The sequence below is a fragment of the Scylla paramamosain genome, chromosome 24 (genome assembly GCF_035594125.1).
Source record: "Scylla paramamosain isolate STU-SP2022 chromosome 24, ASM3559412v1, whole genome shotgun sequence".
NCBI classification, from domain to species: domain Eukaryota; kingdom Metazoa; phylum Arthropoda; class Malacostraca; order Decapoda; family Portunidae; genus Scylla; species Scylla paramamosain.
Window position 1 is genome coordinate 4,202,501 of NC_087174.1, and position 27,500 is coordinate 4,230,000.

Here is a 27,500-nt window from a genome sequence, read left to right on the forward strand (position 1 = left end):
GGCGAGGAGAGGAGATAAATCTAGGGAAGATTCTTGTATCATTTGAATCCCCACGCTAAGGTTATTGAACTTCGCTCCTGAGTAGACACAGATCACACTTGTCATGTCTTATTACTCGTACCCTCATGTGCTATCTCTTCCCTCTATGTGAAGGAAGATAGAGAAACAGCGTAGGTAACCAAGTGACTTTAAAATTCTTTCTTTTTTTGTTTCTCTTTTCTTCTTGTTTTTTCTTGTTTTCTTTTCTTCTTTCTTCTTTCATCCTTTTTTTTTTTATTTGTCAAGCTTCCTCTTATCTTTCTTTCATCTTTTTTTCCTCTTCGTTTATCTCCTTTTCTTCTCTTCCTCTTTTCTTATTTTCCTTTGTTTTGTTTTTTTCTCTCGTTTCTGGTTTTTCTTCATCTTTGACTTCCTTTTTCCTATCATCTTTTCTTTTTCTCTTCTCTTCTCTTCTCTTCTCTTCTCATTTTCCTTTTGTTCTCTTTCTTCTATAACCTTCTCAACTCCTTTCTTCTCCATTCTCCCTCATTTCACTTTTGTCTTCCCTCTTCTGTTCATTTCTCATCTGCTTCCCATCTCTTCTCTTTTCTTCTCTCTTTTTTACCATCTCTCCCCTTCCTTTATCATAAATCCGCTGTCTTCTCTTTTTATCTCTTATGGCCATCTATTCCCTTCTCCTTTTTTCTCAGAGTCTCTTCATTTCTCTCATCTCCTCTCTTCTCCTCCTCCCCTCCTTTAATCCTCTCTTCACTCTTTCTGTCTCGTCTTGTCTTGTATCACTGGTGGATTTGCCTCGTCTCTGTCTGTCCGTCTGTTTGTTTCTGTGTATTTCTCTATATGTCTGTCTGTTTATGTCTGTGTTTGTTTATTAATGTACGATATAAGTTGTATAGTGTTTTGTAGGTCATATTGGAGTCAGTATATATATAAGTTCTTAAGTAAAGCCACATAGGTACTTGATAGATAGACAAACAGGCAAATGTATAGGTTGATAGATAAATAGATAGATACACACTCCTCTTAAATGCTTTGTTCTCCCTTCAAGACTGTTTGCAAAGGCCACACATGACTGAGTGTTCTTCCTCCTGACGATGCAGAATAATTGTTAAACTATCACTAGAATCATGCACTCTTAAAAACCAATATATTTTCCACTAGAGCAGTTAAAAGTCTTCAAGATTGTTTGCATCTAGTAGAATATGGTTATTATCGTACACTGGTATCGTTTTCACCACCACCACCACCACCACCACCACCAATCATGCAGTCTTAAAAACCAGTATATTTTCCGCTAGAGCAGTTAAAATTCGTCAAGATTGTTTGCATCAAGTAGAATATGGTTATTATCGTACACTGGTATCGTTTTCACCACCACCACCACCACCACCACCAATCATGCAATCTTAAATCACCATAATTGACGTCTCGGCAAGGACGCGTGCAGGACAGAATAAATACAGACAAGCGCATGTATTATCGCCATCCAGTATGTACTAGACGTCAACACCAGATTAGGTTACACTTGTTTACCTGATGCTATCGTATTCAACCGCGATCCCAGGCAGTGCTGTGTATCATACCGCCACTGGGAAAGTATCGAACTCTTCTGTATTCTCTGTTTTCTTTTTTTTTTCTTCTTTTCTTTTTATGTCTTTTTACTTTTATGTCACCTTGCTTTTCTTTTTTTTCGTTTTTTTTTAATTTAAGTATATAGCTTCTTGTCATTTCTCTTCTCTTATTTATCTTCCCTTTCTCATCTCAATTTTTTTTTAATCGTATTATATGTTATGTTAGTCATCAAGAATTCTTTTGTGGTCCCAGTAAAAAAATAAAAATAAATAGATAAAAAAATCTGTAAGAACCATCGTACCTGAGTTGCAAAGTATCGAACTCTGTATTTTCCAACATTTTAGGGCTTTATCTTGCCTTTTTACTGTATTGGACGTTGTCTTAGTCACGATCCTATTGACAATTTAACAACAATTCTTCTCAATCAATGAAAAAAAAAATCACCCCTGAGAACCGTCGTACCTCAGTTGTAAAGTATCGAACCCTCTATTTTCAAGCATTCCATCGTGTTATCTTGACTATTTTAACTGTAGTGGACGTAGTTATAATGCTTAAGGGTGTTTTCATGATCTTAGTGATAAATTAACAACAATTATACTCTATCAATGAGAATAATCACACAGAGAACCTTCGTACACCAGTTAGAAGGTATCGAACTCTGGATTTGCAAACATTTCAGCGTCTTGACGACTTTTATGCATTCATTTATTTATTTTTTACTGTAGTGGACGTTATTATAGTGTTTAAGTGTATTTTCATGATCCTAACTACTTTTACTCTATCAATCGGGGGGAAAAAAAAAAAACGTAAAAAATGATCGTACCACAGTCGGAAAGCATCGCACTCTTATTATCTTCATTGTTAGTGTCGTAATTTTCCTTTATCGATTATTGTGGAAGGGACGAGGAGTTTATCGTTCACTGACATCAATTCCGGAGCTGCGCGGTCGAGGCGAGACACAAAGAGAGGCACAGATAAAGAGAAGTAAAGCTACAGTTTGTAATTATCGTACCTCACTGCAGGGAAACGTACATATTACTTCCGGGTAGCGACGCGACGCACGAGGTGAGAGCAATAACAATAATAGCGAGTACGGGGAACAGAGAGAGAGAGAGAGAGAGAGAGAGAGAGAGAGAGAGAGAGAGAGAGAGAGAGAGAGAGAGAGAGAGAGGGGGGGATAGTGTTAATATTGTTGGTATCAATATTTCAACACACACAGTATTCATATTCAGTTCCAGTTTGATTCCTTCCGCATTGGACTTTTATTCCTACCTGATTCCAATTCCTAAAGAAGCCCAAATTCCAGTCTGACATCTAACCACAAGGACGTAAATTCCAACTGATTCCTACCCTTCAGGGAGACGTAAATTCCAACTTGATTCCTACTTTAAGACTCATTCCAGCCTGATTCCCTCCCAGTAGACTCATTCCAGCTGATTCCTACCATCCAGAGAGACGTAAATTCTAGCAGATTCCCACTTCTCAAAAAACGCTTGAATTCCAGACTTCTTAACCCACAAAATGATCTTATATTCCAACTAAATTCCTATCTGTAGAGGCCTAAATTCCAGCCATACTCCCATTCCAGAGAGGCCTATGTTTATTCCAGCCAGACTTCTGTTCCCATTGTCTAAATATAACTGTGATTCCTGTTCCAGTCGGCACATATTCCAGCTACATTCCCACCATTCAGAAAAGGGTAGAGTCAAGACCACAACTACAGCTTCTTAAATCAACAATTATATTCCAGACTGGTTCCCATTCCAGCGAGGCCTATATTTCAGCCAGATTTCAAATTCAAAACAGATCTAAATTCCCTTTTGATTCCTCTAAGAAAAAGGACTAGATTCCAGATTGATTCCCATTCCAAAAGGTAATAGATTCCAGACTAATTCCAGTTTTTAAAAGAAAGCCAGTATTCCTAGATTTATATTCCAAAATAAGCCTAAATTCCAAGTTGATTTCCACTTGAGAGAGAGAGAGAGAGAGAGAGAGAGAGAGAGAGAGAGAGAGAGAGAGAGAGAGAGAGGTGGGAATGGCGTCTCTTGTATGGGAGTACGTGAGGAATGAACGGGAATAGCACCAGAGATATTCCAGACTGTTACGTATATTGCTTACTGGAGGAGGAGGAGGAGGAGGAGGAGGAGGAGGAGGAGGAGGAGGAGGAGGAAGGGAAAGAAGAAAGAGGAAGGTAGGAAGAACTAGGTTATTGAATTATAGGAGGAAAGTGCTGAGAGGAGGAGGAGGAAGAGGAAGAGGAAGAAAAGGGGGAGGAGAAGGAGAAGGAGGAGAAATATGATAATAATGTTCAGGAATAGAGAAGAAAGAATGAGAGAGAGAGAGAGAGAGAGAGAGAGAGAGAGAGAGAGAGAGAGAGAGAGAGAGAGAGAGAGAGAGAGAGAGAGAGAGAAATAATGATGAAGACAAGGACGGAAAAGGAGGAGGAGAAGCATTTGTTGCTGTGAATGGAGACCAACAGGTAACAAACATATGAGAGGAGGAGGAGGAGGAGGAGGAGGAGGAGGAAGAAGAAGAAGAAAAAGAAGAAGAGGAGGAGAATGTAGGAAAGGAGAAGAGGTAGAGAGAAAAGAGAGGAAAGAGGTGAGACTGTCAGGGGAAGAAAGAAAAGCAGGGAAAGCGAAATGGAGAGAGAGAGAGAGAGAGAGAGAGAGAGAGAGAGAGAGAGAGAGAGAGAGAGAGAGAGAGAGAGAGGTAACAAGTGCCAGATACCCTGGAATTACTGCCCTTTGTGATCTGAAATGGTGCCTCTTCTCTTGGGGAGGGATTACAGCCCTCATATTACCTCCACCCCTCCAGCCTTCCCTCCACCTAACCCTTCCACCTAACTCTTCCACCTAACTCTTCCACCTAACCCTTCCACCTAACCCTTTCCCTTAATCCTTCCACTTAACCCTTCAGTTGCTTCTTCCACCCGTCTACTTCACCATGCATCCCTCCACCTATTCCTTCCTCCACCTCTCCACCTATCCGTTCCTCCTTCCGTCCCTTCATCCACTCCTTCATTTGATCATCTTTCATCCTCCCGTCTGTTTTCTCCTCCTCCTCTTCCTCCTCCTTCTTGTCCTTCTTCTCCTTCCGTCTTTCTTCCTTTCGTTTCCTTAATTCATCTGTTTTATGTCTCATTCATATTAACTTCATAATGTCTTCTTTCTTTTCTTCTTCCTTTCACTCATCTCTCGTTTCTTCCTTTAATTTACGTCTTTTTCTTTCTTGCTCCCTTCTGTCTTTCTTGTTTTCTCCTTCCTTCCCTCCTTCCTTCCTTTCTTTATATCTTGTTTCTTTCCTTCATATTTAACTCGTCTCCTCCTTTCATCTTTCCTTCTTGTATTCATCTTTCTGTCCCCCTCTCCTTTCTTTCTTTCTCATATCCTTTCTTCCTTCCCTTCCTTCATCTACCAAATTGTTTGCAGTTTCTCCTCTTCTTTCTTCTCTTCGTTCTCTCATCATCATCATCATCATCTTCTTCATCTTCTTCTATTCCTCCTTTCCCCCCCACTAATATCTCCTTGCTTCCCTCCTTCATTCGTTACTCATATTTCTATCGATTTACACCCACTACTACTACTACTACTACTACTACTACTACTACTACTACTACTACTACAACCAAGAATGTTAAGTGGATGTATGTACCTTTTTTTCTCACCTGTCCTTACCTTTGCATGTGATTGCCTTCTTTGTTTCGTAACCTTAAATTTCTAAAGTATATTTCTTTTTTTTTTTTTCCCTTCCTTCTCCATTTTTCTTTGTTGTTTCTGTCTTGCGTCTTGTGGTTATCTGTTCCTCTGATTTTTTTTCTATTTATTCATTCTCTGCCTGTCTGTCTGCCTGCCTGCCTGCCTGTGTGTGTGTGTGTGTGTGTGTGTGTGTGTGTGTGTGTGTGTGTGTGTGTGTGTGTGTGTGTGTGTGTGTGTGTGTGTAGAGAGAGAGAGGTTGTGTTTTTGTGTGTTAATCTCTCTCTCTCTCTCTCTCTCTCTCTCTCTCTCTCTCTCTCTCTCTCTCTCTCTCTCTCTCTCTCTCTCTCTCTCTCTCTCTCTCTCTCTCTCTCTCTCTCTCATTTCGTTCACAAGGCCTTATTGATTCACACGCATCGGAGAATTTCTTACCAATACTTTCTCAGATAAATTTCCCACGCCTCACCTGTCCTTTTAAAAGTACCTATATAGTGACCTTTAAACCCTCCTCTCCCCCCCATCCACCCACCCACTAAACCTTAACTTAAATACACTCACTCACTCACTCACTCTCTCAAATTCTGTCTCGTAATCATCAACATATTAAACCTTTATTTTATTTTATTTTATTTATCTATTTATTTATTTATTTATTTATTTGTTTATTTATTTAAGTCTAGGCTGTGTCTGAGGGTGGAAAGTGGAAGATGGAGAAGTGGAGAGAGTAAAAACCTTCCATTCATTCATAAAACTTTCACTCTCCTACTCACTCCTAAAATCTCAAATTCCTCCTCCTCCTCCTCCTCCTCCTCCTCCTCCTCCTCCTCCTCCTCCTCCTCCTCCTCCTCCTCCTCCTCTGTCAGTAAGTAGAGAGATGATGTCAATGTCCTTTAACCAAATTATAACACAGAAAGAGAGAGAGAGAGAGAGAGAGAGAGAGAGAGAGAGAGAGAGAGAGAGAGAGAGAGAGAGAGAGAGAGAGAGAGAGAGAGAGAGAGGGGTGAGTGTCCCATATTTACATGTGATACAACTTAATGGAGGAAGCTTAACAGGTGTGAGTTTCCATATTACTTAGAGAGAGAGAGAGAGAGAGAGAGAGAGAGAGAGAGAGAGAGAGAGAGAGAGAGAGAGAGAGAGAGAGAGAGAGAGAGAGAGAGAGAGAGTGAGTTTGTTGAAATACTTTACTAATAACAAGAAAAAGAAAGAAAAAAACTTACCTCTTTTGCTTTCCTGGGAACAATGAACAAAGGCAAAGAGAAAAAAAGAAAAAAGAAAAAAAAAGAAAAAGAATCTTAAGTTAATAAAGTCTGTTGGTCTAAGCAGCTTTCTTAATATGAGCTAATTGGCCAAATTTTCCAAAGATTTTTTACTTATGTGCTTATTAATATTTTTATCATATTTTCTTTTCTTTTTTTTTTTTAGGGGGGAGGGGTGAGGGGTCAAGAGAGGAGGTGGGGGGAGGGGGAGGGGTCAGGAAAGGAGAGTGGGGGGGAGGTCATGTCATTTTTCTTCTTTCTTTCATTCTTTCTTTCATTTTGTCCTTTTTTTTCCTTCCTTCTTTCATTCTGTCTTCGTCTTGTTGTTGTTTTTGTTGGTGGTGGTGGTGGTGGTCTTCTTCTTCTTCTTCTTCTTCTTCTTCTTCTTCTTCTTCTTCTTCTTCTTCTTCTTCTTCTTCTTCTTCTTCTTCTTCTTCTTCTTCTCCTCCTCCTCCTCCTCCTCCTCCTCCTCCTCCTCCTCCTCCTCCTCCTCCTCCTCCTTCTCCTTCTGTCCTCTCTTATTCCCACCCCTTACTCCTCTTCCTGTTCCTTCCTCATCCCCAGAGAGAGAGAGAGAGAGAGAGAGAGAGAGAGAGAGAGAGAGAGAGAGAGAGAGAGAGAGAATAGAATTATGATTAAGATTTCAGAATGGGGGAAAAAAAAAGAAGGGTCAGGGAAAAGCAAAATTTTGGATCTGGACTTGACAAGGGAGCCGAGTAGGGAAAAAAAATTGAGGTTAGGGAAAAAATAAGACAAAAAAGAGTGTCGAGTTTTAGGGAAACACGTGGGTCATAAAAGGGAAAGAAAGGGTCATAATTTGAGTGTAGGGAAAAAAATATTAGTTATAGGTTTTTGTGTGATGAATGAGCGAGAGAGAGAGAGAGAGAGAGAGAGAGAGAGAGAGAGAGAGAGAGAGAGAGAGAGAGAGAGAGAGAGAGAAGGGGAGCAACTGAAATTGGGTCAGGAGGGCAGGTGGCGGTGGTCCAAACTTACTCTGACGTCATCGTTGTGGCCTGGCTGGTGAGGAGAGAAGGGGCGGGGCAGGCGGGGCGGGGCGGGGCGGGCCAAGGCGGGGCAGACAAGGGTGGGGCGGGTCTACAGTACGACTGAGTTTTTTTTTTCCTCTCTCTCTCTCTCTCTCTCTCTCTCTCTCTCTCTCTCTCTCTCTCTCTCTCTCTCTCTCTCTCTCTCTCTCTCTCTCTCACGTCTGGTAGTGTTCAGGAAGCTTATCACGCCACGCTTCTTCTCAGCAGTAAGTTAGGTCATCTTTAGGAGTTTAGGACCCGAGAACTCTTTGCTCCGCCGTGCCTCTTGTCTGCCGCATTAGGACACTAGCTTAGCATTATTCCAAGCCTCTTTACGTGCTGAGGACATTTTGGGTGTTTTAAAGATATAAAGGAAAAATGGTTGTAGTGGGATTAGTTAGTGTGTAATATTCTCATGAGCTTTATCTGGTCTGAATGTGTAAACTGCTTGGGTGTGTGGTGGTCAGTCAATCAGTCAGTCAGTCAGTCAGTCAGTCAGTCAGTCAGCCAATCTCTCACTCAGTCAGTCGGTCAGGCTCTCAGTCAGTCAGTCAGTCAGTCAGTCAGTCAGTCAATCAGCCTCACACTCAGTCAGTCAGAAGGCCTTTCAGTCAGTCAGTCAGTCAGTCTCTCAGTCAGTCAGTCAGCCTCTCAGTCAGTCAGTCAGCCTCTCAGTCAGTCAGTCAGTCAGTCAGTCAGCCTCTCACTCAGTCGGTCAATCAGCCTCTCAATCCGGCGGTCAGTCAGTTAGTCAGTTCCCATAGACACGTAATGAAATAAATAAAAATAGATTAAAAATACAATAAAATAAAAATAACGCTGGAAAATAGACACGAGATTACGATAACCAAGTAAATATTGGCTGCATGTCACATCATGGCTCACACACACACACACACACACACACACACACACACACACACACACACACACACACACACATACGTAAACATTTTGTCCTGTTCTCCCTTTTTATCACTGAGATGAGTAGCTACCTAAATTATTTGTGAAGTATAAATTAACAACATTTATGGCTCAGGAAGTATGTATTTTTTAGCCACAGATTTGCAGCAAGCTTTTAAATCAGTGGTGCTTTAAATCTCTGAATGTGAATCACAGAAACACTGCAGCGAGACGAAGGGGAGAGGGAGAATAATAGTAATAATAATAATAATAATAATAATAATAATAATAATAATAATAATAATAATAATAATACGAAGGAGGAGGAGGAGGAGAAAATTTATAATGAACGATAATATTGACGATTGTAATAATGCAGAGAGAGAGAGAGAGAGAGAGAGAGAGAGAGAGAGAGAGAGAGAGAGAGAGAGAGAGAGAGAGAGAGAGAGTAATATATACAAACCATACTTACAATAACACAACAATACACAACAATGCACCAAGAACTAACATTAATACGAATACACATGCAACATATATAAAGGCTACTGGGCAAGGGATGAGGGAGGATTAGAGAGAGAGAGAGAGAGAGAGAGAGAGAGAGAGAGAGAGAGAGAGAGAGAGAGAGAGAGAGAGAGAGAGAGAGAGTTACCGCAGGGAAGGAAGAGAGGGAGAGTGAGACGGGATTTAAGTAGGGTAAGAGAGAGAGAGAGAGAGAGAGAGAGAGAGAGAGAGAGAGAGAGAGAGAGAGAGAGAGAGAGAGAGAGAGAGGAAAAAGTTAGGTGGATGGAGAAGGTTGCCAGGATTAGATAGAGAAATAGGTCTCGGGTTCAGAGAGAGAGAGAGAGAGAGAGAGAGAGAGAGAGAGAGAGAGAGAGAGAGAGAGAGAGAGAGAGAGAGAGAGAGAGAATCATTACACCTTGCCTGTAATACCTAACGTTGTATAGTTGTCCATAGCTTCAGTATTTATCACACACAGGTATTGGGCAGGTATTAGCTTGAATTTGTGTGTGCCATTACGTTGCAGTCACTGTGGCGGGCAGGTAAACACAGGTGGATGCAGGTGAAGCCCGGTGATACGAGAAGATATTGGGTGCTTATAGTCTTGGTCTTCGGAAATGAAAACTTTTATTCTTTCACATGTAAATCAAGGTTCTTCATATCTCACACCTGATTGACTGACACCCCTCCACACCTATCGTCGCCTGTTTCTTGACTAACTACCTCAGGAAATGAAAGCTTACTCCCTCAAGCGTAAATCAGGTTATTGCATCCTATATCTCGCACTTGATTGATTGACGCACCTTCTTCCCTCCTGTCGTCGCCTGTTTCTTGACTCTATCTCAGGATATTAATACGCATAAAAAATAAATAGAAAATTAAAAGAATAAATTTTTCAATGTTTACGCAACTTAAAGATTGGAGGTGGCTGTAGAACAATTAAAGACGTTTCAGAGTGATTAGTAATTAAGGAAAGACGTACGAAATAGCACTCAAAGGGTTAACACACCTGTTCACACCTGTTCATTGACTGTAACCATCTCAGTTCCCACTCGCAGTCAGGCAGTCACACACTCTTGACAAGTTCACAGGCGAATTTACCTTTATGCAAGTATCATTGAGCACAAAACCACGTCAGGCCTCGCTTACCAGGCAATCAGGCAGTCACACACTCAGACAAACTTGCTGGGACCTTTGTAGAAGTATCGGCAAACACTGAACTGCGTAAAATTAATCGCAATCTTTAAATCCCCCGAACGAAATCTCTCCGTAATTCGTGTAGTTTATAGAAATTGTGTGTGTGAGAGAGAGAGAGAGAGAGAGAGAGAGAGAGAGAGAGAGAGAGAGAGAGAGAGAGAGAGAGGAAAAGTGGGTCGCATCATCACAACTCCCACTAAAAGGAAAGAAAGAGAAAGAAAAGAGGGTGAAGAGGAAGAGGAGAGGGAGAGGAATTGAGAAAGAGAGGTAATGTCAGCTCCTCATTCTGTTCTCACGCCTCTCTTTATTGGATTTATCTATTCTCTCTCTCTCTCTCTCTCTCTCTCTCTCTCTCTCTCTCTCTCTCTCTCTCTCTCTCTCTCTCTCTCTCTCTCTCTCTCTCTCGCTCTCGCTTTCCTTTGACAACTTTTCTTTATCTTTTAAATTTGTGATTAGAGAGAGAGAGAGAGAGAGAGAGAGAGAGAGAGAGAGAGAGAGAGAGAGAGAGAGAGAGAGAGAGAGAGAGAGATGAATAGCCTTAGTTTATTGACTCGGAAGCACAGCAGTGATTTATACGCAAAACCTCATAAACTTTAGTCTCTCTTATCGTCAGTAGATAGATACGAAAATGTGAAAGATAAATCATTGCATATATATGTTCTCTCTCTCTCTCTCTCTCTCTCTCTCTCTCTCTCTCTCTCTCTCTCTCTCTCTCTCTCTCTCTCTCTCTCTCTCTCTCTCTCTCAGTCTGTCCATCCATCAGTCTATTTTATCTATCTGGTCTATTTGTCTTTCCGTCCATCTGTCTATCTGTCTATCTATCTATCTGTCTGTCTATCTATCTATCCATCTATCGATCCATTTGTCAGTGTGTCACGGATGAAAAACGTTAATGAATCATGGTGTTCAATTAACAGAGAGAGAGAGAGAGAGAGAGAGAGAGAGAGAGAGAGAGAGAGAGAGAGAGAGAGAGAGAGAGAAGGGGGGCAAACAAACACACACCACAAAAAAAAAACAATCACAAAATAAAACATCGAAAAAAGATAACGAAAAAAAAACATAAAAAAAAAACAATAACACCCACACACAGATAGACAGACAGATAGACAGACAGACAGACAGACAGGTAAATCGCCAGCCAGAACAGAACATATAGCACAGGTGACTCGCCAACTAAAACCAACCTCCTTTCTTTTACTCTGGCCTTGAGACTGTGGTGTGTTTGTGAAGGTGAAGGTAAGAAAGGAGGCCCCGTCTAGTTTAATAAGTTCACCTTTGTCTTACATCATTGGGGGCGGGAAGAATCAAGTCAAGGTTTGCGTCAAGGTTACAGGAGGTGTTGCGTTGATATTTTTTCATGCGGAAATATTTGAAGATTTTGTTATGTTGTTCTGTCTTCTGCTGTGCTCGTGACCTTACAAAACTGAACTCTTGATGACGTTAGATTTGGAAAGGAGATATGAAGGAATTAGTCTTCAATTAGAGTGTTAGATGAAGAGTGTTAGAACTGTGAAGGATTTGAGTCACAGGTTAAGAAGATGCAAGGGACAGAAACAGCAGGAGGAGACTTTTATTTTTACATGGCGTTAACTCGTGACTCTATAAGGAAACAGCGAAGGGAGAAGAAAAAGAAGCGCTTAGATCCGTTAGCTTCTCTTTGGGTTGGGTTCAGATGCTTTCATTGTGTCAGAAAACGGTTTATTATTGTTGTTATTGTGGTTATTGTGGTTATCGTTCTCTACCGCTACTTTTTTTTTTTTTTCACGGGTGTGTTGTAAGTGTTGATGTCTTGTTTAATTTCTTCGTTATTTTTATTAGTTTTAGTCCTAATTGTCCATGTTTTCCTGTTTTTTCCATCGTATTTTTTATTCTATTTGTATTTTTATCATTTTCCCTTTACTTCCATTTTCGTCTACTTTCATCTCTTCTTAGTTCAACCAAGCTCATCTTCACCCTTCTGATTCTCTCCCTCTCTCTCCCTCTCTCTCTCTCTCTCTCTCTCTCTCTCTCTCTCTCTCTCTCTCTCTCTCTCTCTCTCTCTCTCTCTCTCTCTCTCTCTCTCTCTCTCTCTCAGGGGAGCGTAACCTTCATCTGTTTCACTCTTGCTTTATCTACTGCAACTTGGAAAACGGCCTGGGAAAAGAAAATGGGAGGGAAGGCCAGAGGAGGAACTGTAGAAAATGTGAAGCCCCTTGTGGAGGAGGAGGAGGAGGAGGAAGACTTGCTTGCTTGAGACATACTTTGAGAGTCCCTTTGTTGTTATACTTTCTTGAAACAGAGAGAGAGAGAGAGAGAGAGAGAGAGAGAGAGAGAGGTGTGTGTGTGTGTGTGCGTGTGTGTGTGTCAGGGCAATACCGCTGGAAACTCAACTGTCAGAACGCCTGGAAAGGGAACCACCCACACACAGCACTGGAATAGAGGCGATGCTCATGCAAACAAACTCGGTCAAGGACATCCAGAGAGAGAGAGAGAGAGAGGGGGGGATGGGGGAGGAGGGAAATAGGGAAACGTGAGTGGTGAAGGGAGAGAGAGGGAAGGAAACAACAGTGGTACTTAAGGAATGGGGAAAGATAAGGAAAGAGAGAGAGAGAGAGAGAGAGAGAGAGAGAGAGAGAGAGAGAGAGAGAGAGAGAGAGAGAGAGAGAGAGAGAGAGAGAGAGAGAGAGAGAGGGTTAAAATGGATTGTTTGTTATTTGTTTTCATTTTAGTCTTTCTTTAGTCGTGTGTCTTTTCTTTTCCTTTATATTATTTCTTCTATTTGCATTCATCATATCTTCCTTAGGTTTCTTTTCTCTCTCTCTCTCTCTCTCTCTCTCTCTCTCTCTCTCTCTCTCTCTCTCTCTCTCTCTCTCTCTCTCTCTCTCTCTCTCTCTCTCTCTCTCTCTCTCTCTCTCTCTCTCTCTCTCTCTCATCCTTATCCATGAATTTATGCAATATTTCATCTACTCTTTCTTCAGTTACTGGTATGAACAAAAGCTACAGTCACTATCATCGCGCCAGTCATCAGCACGGCGGTTCAGGAAGTGTTGAAGGCATAGCGCGGAGGATGCGAGCGTGACGTGACGTGACGTGTCGTGTCTTAGCACAGCCGGGCGTGGTGAGGCGAGGCTTAGCTGGGAGGCCTTGATGCGTGTGTCCCCAGGCGGGCCCTCTCAACTTAACCCTTAGGACATAATCCTTTAACATGCTTTGCCTTAATTAGTGTCTCTTTAGAATAGTCCCTTTAGCTTCTCATTTTATCTATTTATTTATTTGTAGTTGTGTTGATTTTATATTGTTATTTATCTATTTATTTATTTTATTTTTTTATATTATTGTTGTTATTATTTAGCGTTACTTTTACTCATTTATTTGTTGATTTATGTATGTTTTATTAAAGTTACGTTAAGTTAGGTTAGGTTTTGTGTTTCTTCAGCGTCTTTCTCTCCTCCGTTATGTTTTGTGTTCCCTCAGCGACACTTTTCCCTTCGATATCGAGTCGTTGTGCCCCTAGTCTTCGTTTCCCTTATGCGATCCTGTTGAATGTTCCTTTTCCCTTCAGGTTTTTTGGCTCAACTTTAATTTATTTTATGCTTTCCTGTTTGAAGTTACCCTATTCCTGTTTGTTTATTGGTATTTTCATCCTTCATTTATTCAGTCTTCGCTTTTTTATTCTTTATCTTCGTCGTTGCTACCTTGAAGATCGCATTTTTTTTTTCTTCGTCTCACTCTTCCCGCTCTTTGTATTTCGTCGTTCTTCTTCCTTCACCTTCACTGGTAATAGTGATCTTCCTCTTTTGCACTGCTGCCTTGAAAATACCAGATTACTTCGTGTTTTTTTTTCTCTTTCACCTTCTTCCCTTCTTTGTCGTCTTCACCTTCCCTTCTTTTTTCCAACCTTCCCCCTTGTTTACCTTCCCTTTTTCCTTCCCCTTTGTATTTAAAATTTTTCCTTCTTTCTTTTACCTTTTCCTTGTTTGTCTTCGTCCCTTTTTTTTTTTACATCCCGTCTTTATTTACATTTTTACCCTCCCTTCCTTTTTTTTACAACCTTTTCCCATGTTTACCTACCCCAATCTTTCTTTACATCCCACTCTTTCTCTTCCCTTCTCCCCTCGCCACCAACAATAATACCACTCTTCTTTGCCACGTTTCCTTTAAAAAACAAAAGAGAGCACTTCCTTTACCCGCCACTGGGAACCGAAGCACGTGTCCAGTGAAGTACCCAACCAAGTAACCAACTAACCAAGACTGTATAAGTAACCAAGAGAGAGAGAGAGAGAGTGAGAGAGTAAAGTCCCACCACTGTCATCGATCACCAGGGACAGTTAAGTTAAGAGCATTGCCTCGAGTTAGGCTGTTAAGGATCGTTGGCAGGTAATTATGCATTGATTACTCGCTCGTTTCATTACGTAAGAGTATCGCTGTGAGTTAGGTGAGGATTGATACCTGTTAATTAAAGGTGCGTCGACACAGGTGTGGCTTAGCGAGTTAGTGGCAGGTGAACTGTGCGTGTGTCTGTGTGTACGTGTGTGTGTGAGGATGCGGAATAAGGAGTAGGGCGAGGCAGGATAGGGTAAGGCTGCAGTGGGCGTGGCATGGGCGTGGTAGGAAGGTAAGGCGTGGGGAGGTTATGGGCGGGGGCTGCGTTTTGGGGGTGTGGTCTGCTTTGAGATGTGGGAATGGAGGTGAGGCTCTGTGTGTGTGTGTGTGTGTGTGTGTGTGTGTGTGTGTGTGTGTGTGTGTGTGTGTGTGTGTGTCATGCTTGCTTTGGTCCGTGTGATGTGCTGTGTTGGAGAGGAATTCGTGTGTGTGTGTGTGTGTGTGTGTGTGTGTGTGTGTGTGTGTGTTGGGAGCAGGCCCTGACGCTGACAGATGTAGGAGAGAGAGAGAGAGAGAGAGAGAGAGAGAGAGAGAGAGAGAGAGAGAGAGAGAGAGAGAGAGAGAGAGAGAGAGAGACGTCTGACTAAACAGAGTCGTCGCCATGCAGTATTGGCAAGGAGTGCTTGGTGCGTGCAGGCATTAAGCACACACACACACACACACACACACACACACACACACACACACACACACACACACACACACACACACACACACACACACATCACCTACAGGATCAAAGACACGCAGCCTGATCAGATTAGACGAAAGGAGACGTTCTTGCAATACACCATGACGAAGGAAAGCAAGAAAAGGAGGAAGGAAGAAAGGAAGGTTACGTCATGAGGGTTGGGGTCAATATTCATGGTATTTGCTTGTAAGGTCGTTCTTTTCCTCTCAATTATGGAGATTACCGACCACCACCACCACCACCACCACCACCACCACCGCTGCCAAGTCTAAAACAAGTGGCGGAATAACACCTTGTATTTTGCTGTCTATTTTAGGCTCCTGTGTTACCTTCAGTTCGTGGCAGGATCTCGTTTAAGGTGGGGGTACGTTCTCTCTCTCTCTCTCTCTCTCTCTCTCTCTCTCTCTCTCTCTCTCTCTCTCTCTCTCTCTCTCTCTCTCTCTCTCTCTCTCTCTCAAGTTCCGTGGAAGTTGATCGAATACTTTTACTTTGAACTTGTGAAAGGTTCGAGTACAAAGACTGAGGCAAGTAATCCTTTAATCCACCTGCATTTAATACGTTGGCCAGAGAGAGAGAGAGAGAGAGAGAGAGAGAGAGAGAGAGAGAGAGAGAGAGAGAGAGAGAGAGAGAGAGAGACGATACGGTACGAGACGAGACGAAACACAACACCATACAACACAACACAATGGACCCCTCACCAAAACAATGCAGCACAACAATAACATCACCAGAAACACTCATAACACACCAAAAGCAACATTATGACACAAAGGGTTCATTCACCAAAGGGATCTCAGAGGAAGGGTTCAAATAAGCAAACTAGACTCACCACCACCACCATCACCATCACCACCATCACCACCACCTCCATTAGCTCAGCCAGAAATAAAACTAAACTGTCATTGCCTAAAATTTGTGGCTCTACCTGATGGAGATTTAGCGTCCCAGGTTGTTTGACTTCACCTGCTGTTTGAGTTTGGACTGGTTAGTTTTAGAAGCGGGTAAACTAAAGGCTTGTGTGTGTGTGTGTGTGTGTGTGTGTGTGTGTGTGTGTGTGTGTGTGTGTGTGTGTGTGTGTGTGTGTGTGTGTGTGTGTGTGTGTGTGTGTGTGTGCTTGGCTCTCTCTCTCTCTCTCTCTCTCTCTCTCTCTCTCTCTCTCTCTCTCTCTCTCTCTCTCTCTCTCTCTCTCTCTCTCTCTCTCTCTCTCTCTCTCTCTCTCTCTCTCTCTCTCTCTCTCTCTCTCTCTCTCTCTCTCTCTCTCTCATATCACGAAAGGCACACAAAAGATTTCGCTCAAAATAACACAAACTCCACCCAAACTTCCCTCATTACACATGCAATATTTGACCTTCAATGTACGTACGAGAAGAACGAAAAAAAAAAAAAATCAAAGTATTCATAAGATTACAACACCTGTGCCCCTCTCCTTTCTCACCTGGCTGGGTTAATCAACTTTATGGTAACCTGATCCGTGGTACCTCCATTAGTTGTTATGGCAGAAGAAAATGCCAACCATAAGTGAAGTATTCCCTCGTGTGTGTGTGTGTGTGTGTATGTGTGTGTGTGTGGCGTGACAGAAGCCATGAGATCTATCGACAGATGTGTGCCTGAGGAATTGTGGGTTTTCAGGCTTTTTAAAGAATGTTAGGGAAGCGAGGTGGGAGTGGACGAGGTGGGGTAGGAAGGGGCGGTGGGAGTTTGGGCGGGTTTCAGACCAGGCCTAAGGTAGCGAGGATCTAGTATGGGTGTGGTAGCTGTGTTACAAGGGTTAGGGTGGATCGGGGTGAGGCAGGGGTGCGAGGTGGGGCTGTGCTGAGAGAGGCGAGGAAGGGGACAGGTGGTGGCAGGTATTAGAAGGGGGAAGTAGAGAAGTTTAGCTCAGGCGAGGCATTTAGAAGTACCAGTATTTAGTTGTATTGAATTGGAATATGACCTTTAGACAACACGTACAGATGGAGACGTGAATAAGTTAGCAGGGAATGAATAAGATAGCACATCGTTACGTTTTTGTGTCCACTGAAGGGATTGTTTTACCTTTCTCTCCCCCGTCTTGTGAATAAAGGAACAGGGGAGATTGGGGAGCAGGAAGTGGTGCTTGATGGGAGTTGTATTGGTAAGTGGGAGGCAGAGCTTAGGCCGTGTGGTGACTGGTGATGGGGCAGGCAGAGGGAGAGGGAAGCAAGGGAGGGAAAAGAAGTGCTGGGGGGAGGGTAATGGGAGGTACTAGTGTGAGGGGCGGAGCTTGTGTCCTGACGTCATTCTGATAAACGTGATTCTGAGGACTCGACTGGCGGCGGCGAGGGACTTCCTGCCCCCTCCCCGCCAGTGTACGAGTATGTATGTGTGTGTGTGTGTGTGTGTGTGTGTGTGTGTGTGAGATGGTTCGTGTGCCTGTGCGTGTGCGCTTATCTTTGTGCCTGTGTGCTTGTATATACCTTTGTGTGTGTGTGTGTGTGTGCGCCTCGGTCTGAGCGGCCCCTCGTTGCAGGCAGGGTGAGAGTGCTGGAGTGCCTGGCGCCGTGGCTGTGCATTAGCGCGGCTCGCCCGGTGGGCTCCGTGGGGTCGGGGGCGGCACGCCACAACCAGCAGGAGGGCCAGCAGGAGCAGCAGCAGCAGCAGGAGCAGCACCCAGGGGAGCCCCCGGCTGGCTGGCTCCGCGACACCAGGACCACGCCGCCCGACAGGTCCCGCCGCCCGCACTCGGCCCCCGCGCCCATCACCGCCACCATGGTGAAGACCTTCCAGGTGCGTGACTCCTTCACCCTTCCTCTCTCTGATGTGTGTGTGTGTGTGTGTGTCTGTGTGTGTCCCTGACCGCCCCCGCCCACGCCCCCTCCTACCTCCTGTGTTGCCTGACTTAATGCTCCCATCTCATGACTCGCTTGACCGATCTCCCAGCTAACTGTGTGTTGACTCGTGACTGATCACCTCCGCCTTCATGCTGATTATTCTGGCAGGTGATTGCTGTGTGGAGTTTACCTGTCCATTCCTTCACTCACAGGACTGTGTCACGTGAACCACATTAAACCCAGTGACTCCATTTATTAGATGTTCCTTGTGACTTTCCTTCTGACTGAGTTTCCCTGCCTGGTGCGTGGTGGCTCTGCTTGTACACAGCTTGTTCCTCACTTGGTGACTACCTGTGGACAGATTATTTCTTCATGGTGATTGACTTTTGGCTTCCTTCCTGGTGGTTTTGGTTGTTCCTACTTGGTGACTGTTTGTTGTTGATTGTCTGGTGACTGACTGTAAGCCTTGTTTTTACCTGGTGACTGATTGTGGGCCTTGTTTCTACCTGGTGACCGGCTCTGGATAGCTCATTCCTACTTGGTGACCAGGTGTGATCGATATCCTTGCCTAGTGACTAACTGTGTCCATTGTCCCAACCTGATGACTGTACCTGTGGACTAATTAGCTTACCTGGTGAATGACAAGCATTTCTTTTACTTACCAATTTCTTTATATACTTCTATACCTGGTGATTATGAGGACTGAATACCTGGTGACTAATTAGACTGGTCACTTGTTCATTGTTTGTATTGACTTACCGACTGACAGGTGACACTCTAATGGTGCTTTAAGCGTGTTCATTGTTTGTATTGACTTACTGACTGACAGGTGACACTCTAATTGTGCTCTAATCCTCTTAATGACTGTTTGCATTTAACTTCCCATATTTGATGATCATTATCCTAGTGTGTGTGTGTGTGTGTGTGTGTGTGTGTGTGTAGTTAGTATCTGTCTGACATCCAAGTAGATCAGGTAAACATTTCCTGCCACGTAATCAGTTATGGCTTACCTTGTACACACCTGGTACTTTGAAAGGTATCTTGAATGCATAGACAAACCCTTCTTTCCAGTAAGTGTTAAGTGTGTTTACGATAGAAATTACTTTAAGATTAGCAGCCTTATTTGTTTATTTATTTTATTTATTTATTTTTTTTTTGGGTGGTTTGTCAGGTAAGGTAAGATTTAGATTTGGTTTAGTTAGGTTTGCTTTGATTTGGTCTAGTTTGTTTTGGTTAAGTTTTGCTAGGTTAGGTGAGGTTAGGTTAGGTTTGGTCAGGTTACCTAGTTAAATCTAACTTAAACTAAACTATCAGAAGTAACCTAACCTAACCTAACAAAACACTAGCCTTAACTAAACTAACATACCAAACTACCCAACCCAACCTAATGAAAGTAATCAAACCTAACCTAAACTAAACTAATCCTAACTGACCAAACCCAACCCAACCCAAGAATAGGTAGCAGTTATCTACAAGCGAGGCGTATTAAACACAAACTTAACTCAACCAAACCAAACTTCAACTCAACCGAACCCAACCTAACTTAATCCAACTCAACCTAAGTGAAGCAGGAGTTAGTGTTGTAGATATGATGCGTATCAAGCCACGAGCAGCCCCACAAAGCTTGTCCGCCGAGCCACCGCCAGCCTGCCCGTGACGCTGCGGCATAAAGGTGTCCTGTTGCCTTCAAAACGTGGGTGCTTCGGGGAGACAGACACGCAGGGCTCAGGGTTCAGCCAGCGCTCACCAGATGGCAGGCAGGGCAGCTCGGGAGTCAGCCCCCATATTCTGAAACGCCTTGCTCTCACACCACGACTGTTTTCAAAGGCCACATAGATGATTAGCCGGGTTCTCCAGAGTGTTCCTCCAGTTAATAATGTAGAAGGTTCGTTAATCTGTCTCTAGAACCATAGAAATATCTTAAAATTGTAAATTCAACTAGAAGCTTTTTTGCTCGCACCACGACTGTTTTCAAAGGCCACAGAGATGATAAGCCGGGTTCTCCAGAGTGTTCCTCCAGTTATTAATGTAGAAATTTTGTTAATCTGTCACTAGAACCATAGAAGTACCTTAAGAAACTCTTGTAAATTCAATTACAAGCTGACATTCTAAGTGACTTTTTTAATTTAATTTATTTATTTATGATATACCTTTAGCCAGACTCCCTTACACTTAAAACAATAAATTAATTAATAAAGAACCACAATGGTAATAATGATGATGTGTAATAATAATAATGATAATAATAATAATAATGATAATAATAATAATAATAATAATAATAATAATAATAATAATAATAATAATAATAATAATAAAATATAATAATCTTCCTACTGTCAAGCACTCAAGGTACAAGAAGTACTTACTGTATCATCCCTTTGTAACATAGAGAAGCTTCGAGTACATATGTATGTAACACCTTTAGGCTCACCTGTGTGTATCACCGCTACAGTGACACACACACACACACACACACACACACACACACACACACACACACACACACACACACACACACACACACACACACACACACACACACACACACACACACACACACACGCACACAAACAAACAAACAAACAACTGCCACGCAACACACAGCCTTGGAACACCAGTTAATTTCCACACACAACTATGGTGTAAGGATTCAAACTCATGCACCCGATGAGGCGTGAGTGTTGAGTTCAGTGTTGTGCAAGTGAACCAGGCAGGAGTGGAGGGACCGGACATAACATTCCTCATCAGTCGAGAAACACATCACACTTAGCTCCTTTGTGTGTAAAGCTTTCCTTCCGTCATAAGTCCTCTGCTGTGCTCATAACCTTACAAATCAACAAATATGAAAAGGAGATATGAAGGAATTAGTTCTCAAAATAGATTTGTAGTAAGTGGATTTCGTTAGTGCCGAGTCATTAGGACGCGTCAAAAGAGGATTACACAAATTTATGGGTGAGGATGATAGGTGGAAATAGATATGCACGTTTAATACAGGGACCGACATGTGTAGGTCTGATGATTTTTCTTGGGTTCTCACGTTCAAAAAAGATGAGAGCACGCAAAGTTAAGCTCATATTTTAAAGAGATGAGAGGACGCGAGGTTAAGCTCAGATTCTAAAGAGATGAGAGGACGCAAGGGTTAAAAAAAGACTAAAGACGAATCAAATATAGCAAGATACTCGATTTTTGACCTCTGATGTACATAAGAACTAACTCCCCCCCCCCCCTCCTGTTCGACTCTTGACCAGCAGGGGCACAGGAAACGCAGGTAACAGTGCAGGTGTTTATTCACAGAAGGTGTGAACAGAAGGCTGGAGGTAGGTGATCTCTCGGCGTCAGGCCGCGCACTTCCACTTAACACTTATGACTGAAGCCTAGCTCGTTCACTCATACACGTATTCATGCCTCACACAAGTCTCGCTCATTCACTCGTTCACACAACTAGCTAACAACCACACACCTCCCCGAGACATAAGGAAGATTCCTTATCTTTGTTATGGCTACCGTAACACATGAAACAAAGTTACAATGATTGAAGTACAGAAAACACGGTACATATACACAAAACAAACACAGCGTACAATGAACACGTACGACTAATCGTAGGTGCTACGGTGCCACCGCACCTGCAGTCGTCTCGGCTCCCTACGCTGTCGGCTGCTTCGACGCTCTGGTTGCTCTCGGCCACGGTGTACCCCGTTACCCTGATGCTCCGGGCTGCCGGGATGGTGGTGTTCCTCGTGACCCTGATGCTGAAGCGCTGCACCGCCATGAGCGGTGTGCTGCTCGACAGGAAGGGGAGCAAGAGGTCTGTGTGGGCGTAGGTGTCTTCTATTACGCCACATCACGCGACCGCTGCCCATCTTGATGAGGTAGTCTCTCCTTCGCCCAACAGCCACGATGACACCCAGGCGATCCCAGAGGCCTGTCGTGTGATCTTGAACGTCGACGTGGCCACCGAGGTGCAGGAGAGGAAGAGTACGGGCGGACGCGTCGTGGCGAAGTTTCGCTTTCTTCCTCAGTCGCTCTGCCTTGGCGTCGCACTCATCAGCAGCGCGCTGCCACTGCTGAGCGTATGAGCGATGATGAGCCGGGACACAGGACCTCATAGGATGACCGAAGAGGACTTGTGCTGGTGATCGCCCTTCCGCCCTCGGAGTGTTGCGCAGTTCCAGCAACCCGCGAGCGAACGCATCCTCGTCCAGGTGTCCCTGCTGTGTGGTCGTGAGGATCAGCTTCTTCACGGACTTGACCGCTGCCTCGGCGTGACCATTGGAGCGTGGATAATGAGGTGAAGATACACGATGCTCCACCCCCCATCGAGCCAGGAAGCGCCGTACCGATGAAGAAGTGAACTGCGGTCCACCGTCAGTCCTCAGGAGAACAGGCACGCCCGTGTCGGCGAACACACCCCGAAGGACACGAACGAGCTGATCAGCCGATGCTGGACGTGAGCATGCAGACACGTGAGGCCACCCAGACAAGCGATCTACATACACGAGGTATGTACGGCCTGCTGCGTGGAAGTAGTCTGCAGAAACTGACTCAAACACCCTGCTGGGTGTGTCCGTGTCCTGCCAGAGAGGTTCGTTGGCTTGGCTTGGTAGGAGTGGACGGCATAGTGAGCATCCAGAAACGACGTTCTCAACGTCTCTGTCCATACCAGGCCAGTACACCGTTTGTCGGGCCCGTCGCTTGGTGCGCTCCATCCCCTGATGACTGTCATGGAGTCGCTCTAGTGTTTCTCGGCGGAGGCTGTGAGGAATAAGAAGCCTCGGCCCGTAAACCACCAGGTCGTCGCTCTACGGCCAGCAGACTGCGCACCGGCCAGTACGTACGCAAGCGGTGATCGAGGTCGTGGCAATGATCAGGGAAGCCCTCGATGATGACGTTCTTGAGCAAGCAGTACTCCCCGTCTCTTGCTGCTGCGGCACGTACCATTTCCACAGTCTGATCCTGGAGTGGTGCTAAGCGGACGCCGTCCTCATTGGTGGCAGATAACGCTGAGATGACCGCTGAGTGGAGAGGGTCGAGGTCACCAGAAGTAGCAGCATCCTCTTCCTCCACTGGGTCCTGTACTGGAGCACGTGAGAGGGCGTCGGGCACACAGTGTGTCGATCCCTTTTGCCAGCTTGCTGTGAAAGAATACTGAGCAAGCTTCTCCCTCATGCGCTGCAGCCGCAGGTTCTCTATTTCTCCCAACAACTTGCTATTGAGGAGAGGTATCAGCGGGCGGTGGTCGAGCACTAGATCGAAGTGAGGGAGTCCTTTCAGGTAGGTGCCACATTTCCTGACTGCCCAGACGATTGCAGCCATTTCCAACTCTATTACTGCATAGCGGCTCTCTGTGTCTGTAACAAATCTTGACCCGCATTGCACCATCTTCCACTGGTCACTGTGCTTCTGCAGGAGAACGAATCCAAATCCGTGCATCCTTGAGGCGTCAGTCTGTAGCATCGTTGGTAATGATGGGTCGAAGTATGCCAAGACAGGTGGGCTGACGAGACACTGTTTCACCTTCTCAAACGCCTCTTCATGGTTAGGAGACCAGCACCAACTGTTCTTCGGGCGTAAGAGATCTCTGAGGGGTTGTGCAGCTGCAGCCACAGCAGGAGAAAAGCTTCCAAGCTGGTTTGTAAGACCCATGAATGATCGTAAGTCGGTGATGTGCTGTGGTCGTGGGAAGTCAGAGATTGCCTTAACTTTCTTTGAGTCTGTCGTGTAGCCTTGTCCAGAAACAGAGTAACCACAGTAATCTACCACTCTTTCCGCGAATGTAAACTTCTGTGGGTTGAGAGTGATGCCGTGCTGGTCACACCGCCGCACAATCTGAATGACATGGGCTAAGTGCGCACTGTAGGTGGAGTCATAGGCCAGGATGTCGTCCACGATCTTGATGGTGTTAGGTATGTCGCCGAGAGCTTGGTCTCCTCGACGGTTATACTCGTCTCCAGACGAGACGAGACCCATAACCGCTCGCCGAAACTTGTACCGACCCCAAGGTGTTATGAAGCAGGTTAAATCCTGGTCTTCTTCTCTAATGGGGACTTGAAAATACCCCATCTTGGCATCAAGAGTGGTGAACCAAACTGCTCCGGTCCCGATCGAGGCGATGGCGTCATGAGGTGAGCGCACTGGATACACGGGCCTCTTCACGTAACGGTTGAGTCGTGTCAGGTCAACACACAGCCTTACACCAGATGTCTTTTTTGGGACAGGCACGATGGGGTGGCACCATGCCGTAGGGTAGTCCACACTCTCGATGATTCCCTTGTTAAGCAGCTCTTCCAACTGGCTCTTAATTTCTTCACGCCAATTGTAAGGGATTGTACGAGATGCTGTTACGGCGAAGGGTCGAGCGTCGTCTGTCAACTCGATGGCCATGGATCCACCAGCCATTGCACGTAAACCTTCCTTTTGCTTCGAAGACGCTGGGAAAGGCCTTGATCACAGCAGCAGCGTGCCCCGCACGCTGCTGTGGCGTTGGGTCGTAGGAATGAGGCCAGCTGATCACTTCTGTGGGCGTAGATAGAGGTGGCTGCGAGGCGGTCGGGTACTTGATGGAGCTGTTGCCGGTGTGCTGTTCTTCCCTGCGTAGCGGTCGGATTTGAGCCGGAAAATCTTCGGGGAGGATTCCGAGAGCGATGGAATCGTACCAGCTAAGCAGCGCCCCCTTCACCTCCTTCACCACGCTCACAACAGTCTCAGCTTCCCTGTCGCCCAGTTGCAAGTGCGACGAGAAAGTTCCTACACAGGTGAGGGGGTGATTACCGGCAGCATAAAGTCCATCACCATCAGCGGGCGCCAAGCTGGAGGGCGGGATTCCAAGGAGTGTTGCCGTGTCGAGGCCAATAACGGTCGTTTCGGCCCCAGAGTCAGGAGTCCACGTAATCTTGTCTCTTCCAGCGGGATGTGTGGCGGTAATGAGCACCTGGGGCGCAGGTCGTGCCGTCACCGTCTTTGTGTATACGCCTGATAAGAGCTGGTATACACTGGCACTGGCTCCCCGCCTCGGGCCTGCACCGCGATGAGGAGAGACAGTTGAGGAACTCCTCGAAGCTCCTCGTCGTTTCCTCACTGTCTGCTGACATACACTCGCAAAATGCCCTCTTTTCCCGCAGTTACGACACACTTTATCTATTGCCTGGCATCCCCTTTTGTCACTGCGACAATCTTTGCCACAACGATAACAGCCCGTGGGGCTTGAGCCCCCGAAACTGCCCTTCCTGTAGTTCGAGACAGCGTTCACACCATGGCTCGAAGAGTGAGAGCCGCCCCTTAGTACTGCACTACACTGGTTAGCGCTCTCTGATGCTCTGCAAATATCTATGGCGTTTTCAAGGGTGAGTTTCTTGTTTTCCAGCATGCGTTTCAGAGCCACTTCGTCTCGTGTCCCAACGACAATTCTGTCACGCAGCTGATGGTTTATGCACTGGTCGCAAAAGTCACAGAAATTGGCGATTTCCTTAACAGCACATAAAAAGTCGTCAAAACCTTCTTGCGTTTCTTGCACGCGGGAGTAGAAGTCTCTTCTATCCATGATGATGTTGCGCTGGCTTCGCAGGTACTCACACATTGCATCGAGGATGGTTCTTAACTCCGCGTCTCTCGGTAAGCTTATCCCGTAGCGAAGTGTACGGGTCCACTCGTCGTCTAGGACAGCAGCGAGTGCCGCCCTCTGCTCAGCCAGGGAGAGACAGTCTATCCTGGCGAGGGTTACGTATCCTTCAAACTTATGGCGCCACGTGTCGAACTCACGTAAAGATGCTGACGCCGTTAAGTGAGGAATGATGGTGGCGGACGTCGGGAACCTCGCGCCCTGGGTAGACGTGCTGCGGGCTGTGGTTTCGCCTTCATTGCTCGCCGTGGTGCGACTGGGAGCTTGTGTCCCCACTCTCTCCAGCAGCTGGGTTAAACGCTCCTCGCGAGCCTGACTCTGCTCCGACTGTCGCGCTAGCAGAGCCTGACTCTGCTCCGACTGTCGCGCTAGCAGGGCAGCCAGCGCCTCCAACTGCTTCTCCATTCTGCGCCGTACCCACTGCAGCCTTGTCCTGATCCTACTCACTGCGCCATGTTCGACTCTTGACCAGCAGGGGCACAGGAAACGCAGGTAACAGTGCAGGTGTTTATTCACAGAAGGTGTGAACAGAAGGCTGGAGGTAGGTGATCTCTCGGCGTCAGGCCGCGCACTTCCACTTAACACTTATGACTGAAGCCTAGCTCGTTCACTCATACACGTATTCATGCCTCACACAAGTCTCGCTCATTCACTCGTTCACACAACTAGCTAACAACCACACACCTCCCTCTCCTGGAGCACTTCATTATGTGGTGACGCCCTAATGGAGTAAAGTAAGAATCTCTACCTCAGTCTGAAGGTTGATATATTTAAGGCGTGTGTAGGTATCCAATTCTTGCTGCCTGACAGAATGCTTATAACCACGCCAAGGCCTCAAGTCGGTGCCAGAAGCCATACATGCAAGTCTTAATAGCCAAAAGTGCGTTAAAATTTTACTCACACACGAAAAAAAAGATAAATAAATAAAATAATAAATAAAATCACGACTCAATAAATAACTTAAAGGAGATAAAAGAAAAAAATAATGATTACAGAGTGCATTAATTTCAACCCATTCCTCCCCAAAAAAAACCGTATAAGGCAAATTCTGTATTCCTTCCTCCCAACCCTTCTGTCTTGTCCACTAGACCAGATGTTTCAAAGATCAGCTGGAAGGTAATGACAGGTAGTGGAGGTGAACAGGTGTGTGTGTGTGTGTGTGTGTGTGTGTGTGTGTGTGTGTGTGTGTGTGTGTGTGTAGGTGTAGGTGTGCTTATGCATGTGTGTGTATGTGAAAGTGGAAAGGTTTGTAAAGGTGCCTATCTCTTTTTTTGTTCTTAAAGGTTACTGAATGCACATATTTCACTTTATTTTATTTATTTTTATTTCTTATACTAAAGGTTACTGAAGGGCATTTTATTCATTTATACTATAGATTACTAAGGATATCTATCATTTTATTTATCTATTACATTATTATTATTATTATTACCAAAGATACCTGTCTCATTTATTCATCCATTTTTTTTCCTATTATTAATACTAAAGGTGCGTATCTAATTAATTTTTTTCCCCATTTTCCTCCCCCTTAGGCCTACCTGCCCTCCTGCCACAGAACGTACTCGTGCATCCACTGCCGGGCGCACCTTGCAAACCACGACGAACTCATATCCAAGGTACGTGTTCGATAATTGTTTCCTTTGAGTACGAGAGTTTTGTGAGGAGTGGTGATGGTGGTGGTGGTGGTGGTGGTGGTGGTGGTGGTTGTAGTGTTTATCTTGTGCGAGTGTTTTATGATTCGCTATTGATTGCTTGTTTGCTTCTTCTTCTTCTTCTTCTTCTTCTTCTTCTTCTTCTTCTTCTTCTTCTTCTTCTTCTTCTTCTTCTTCTTCTTCTTCTTCTTCTTCTTCTTCTTCTTCTTCTTCTTCTTCTTCTTCTTCTTCTTCTTCTT

General features: G+C 44.8%; 1 protein-coding gene across 4 annotated transcripts in view; it reads left to right on the top strand.

Annotated features, from left to right (window-relative positions):
• Positions 1 to 27,500, top strand: part of LOC135112602 (protein yippee-like 2) — a 111,530-nt gene that overhangs the window by 64,291 nt on the left and 19,739 nt on the right. For 3 of the 4 annotated variants that reach the window (XM_064027103.1, XM_064027102.1, XM_064027104.1), the window contains 2 exons: positions 17,688 to 17,944; positions 27,142 to 27,225. In XM_064027103.1, coding sequence (XP_063883173.1) covers positions 17,688 to 17,944; positions 27,142 to 27,225 — 341 coding nt within the window. Of the gene's footprint in view, positions 1 to 17,509; positions 17,527 to 17,687; positions 17,945 to 27,141; positions 27,226 to 27,500 lie in introns of those variants that run through there. The other variant, XM_064027105.1, reaches the window with a different exon arrangement.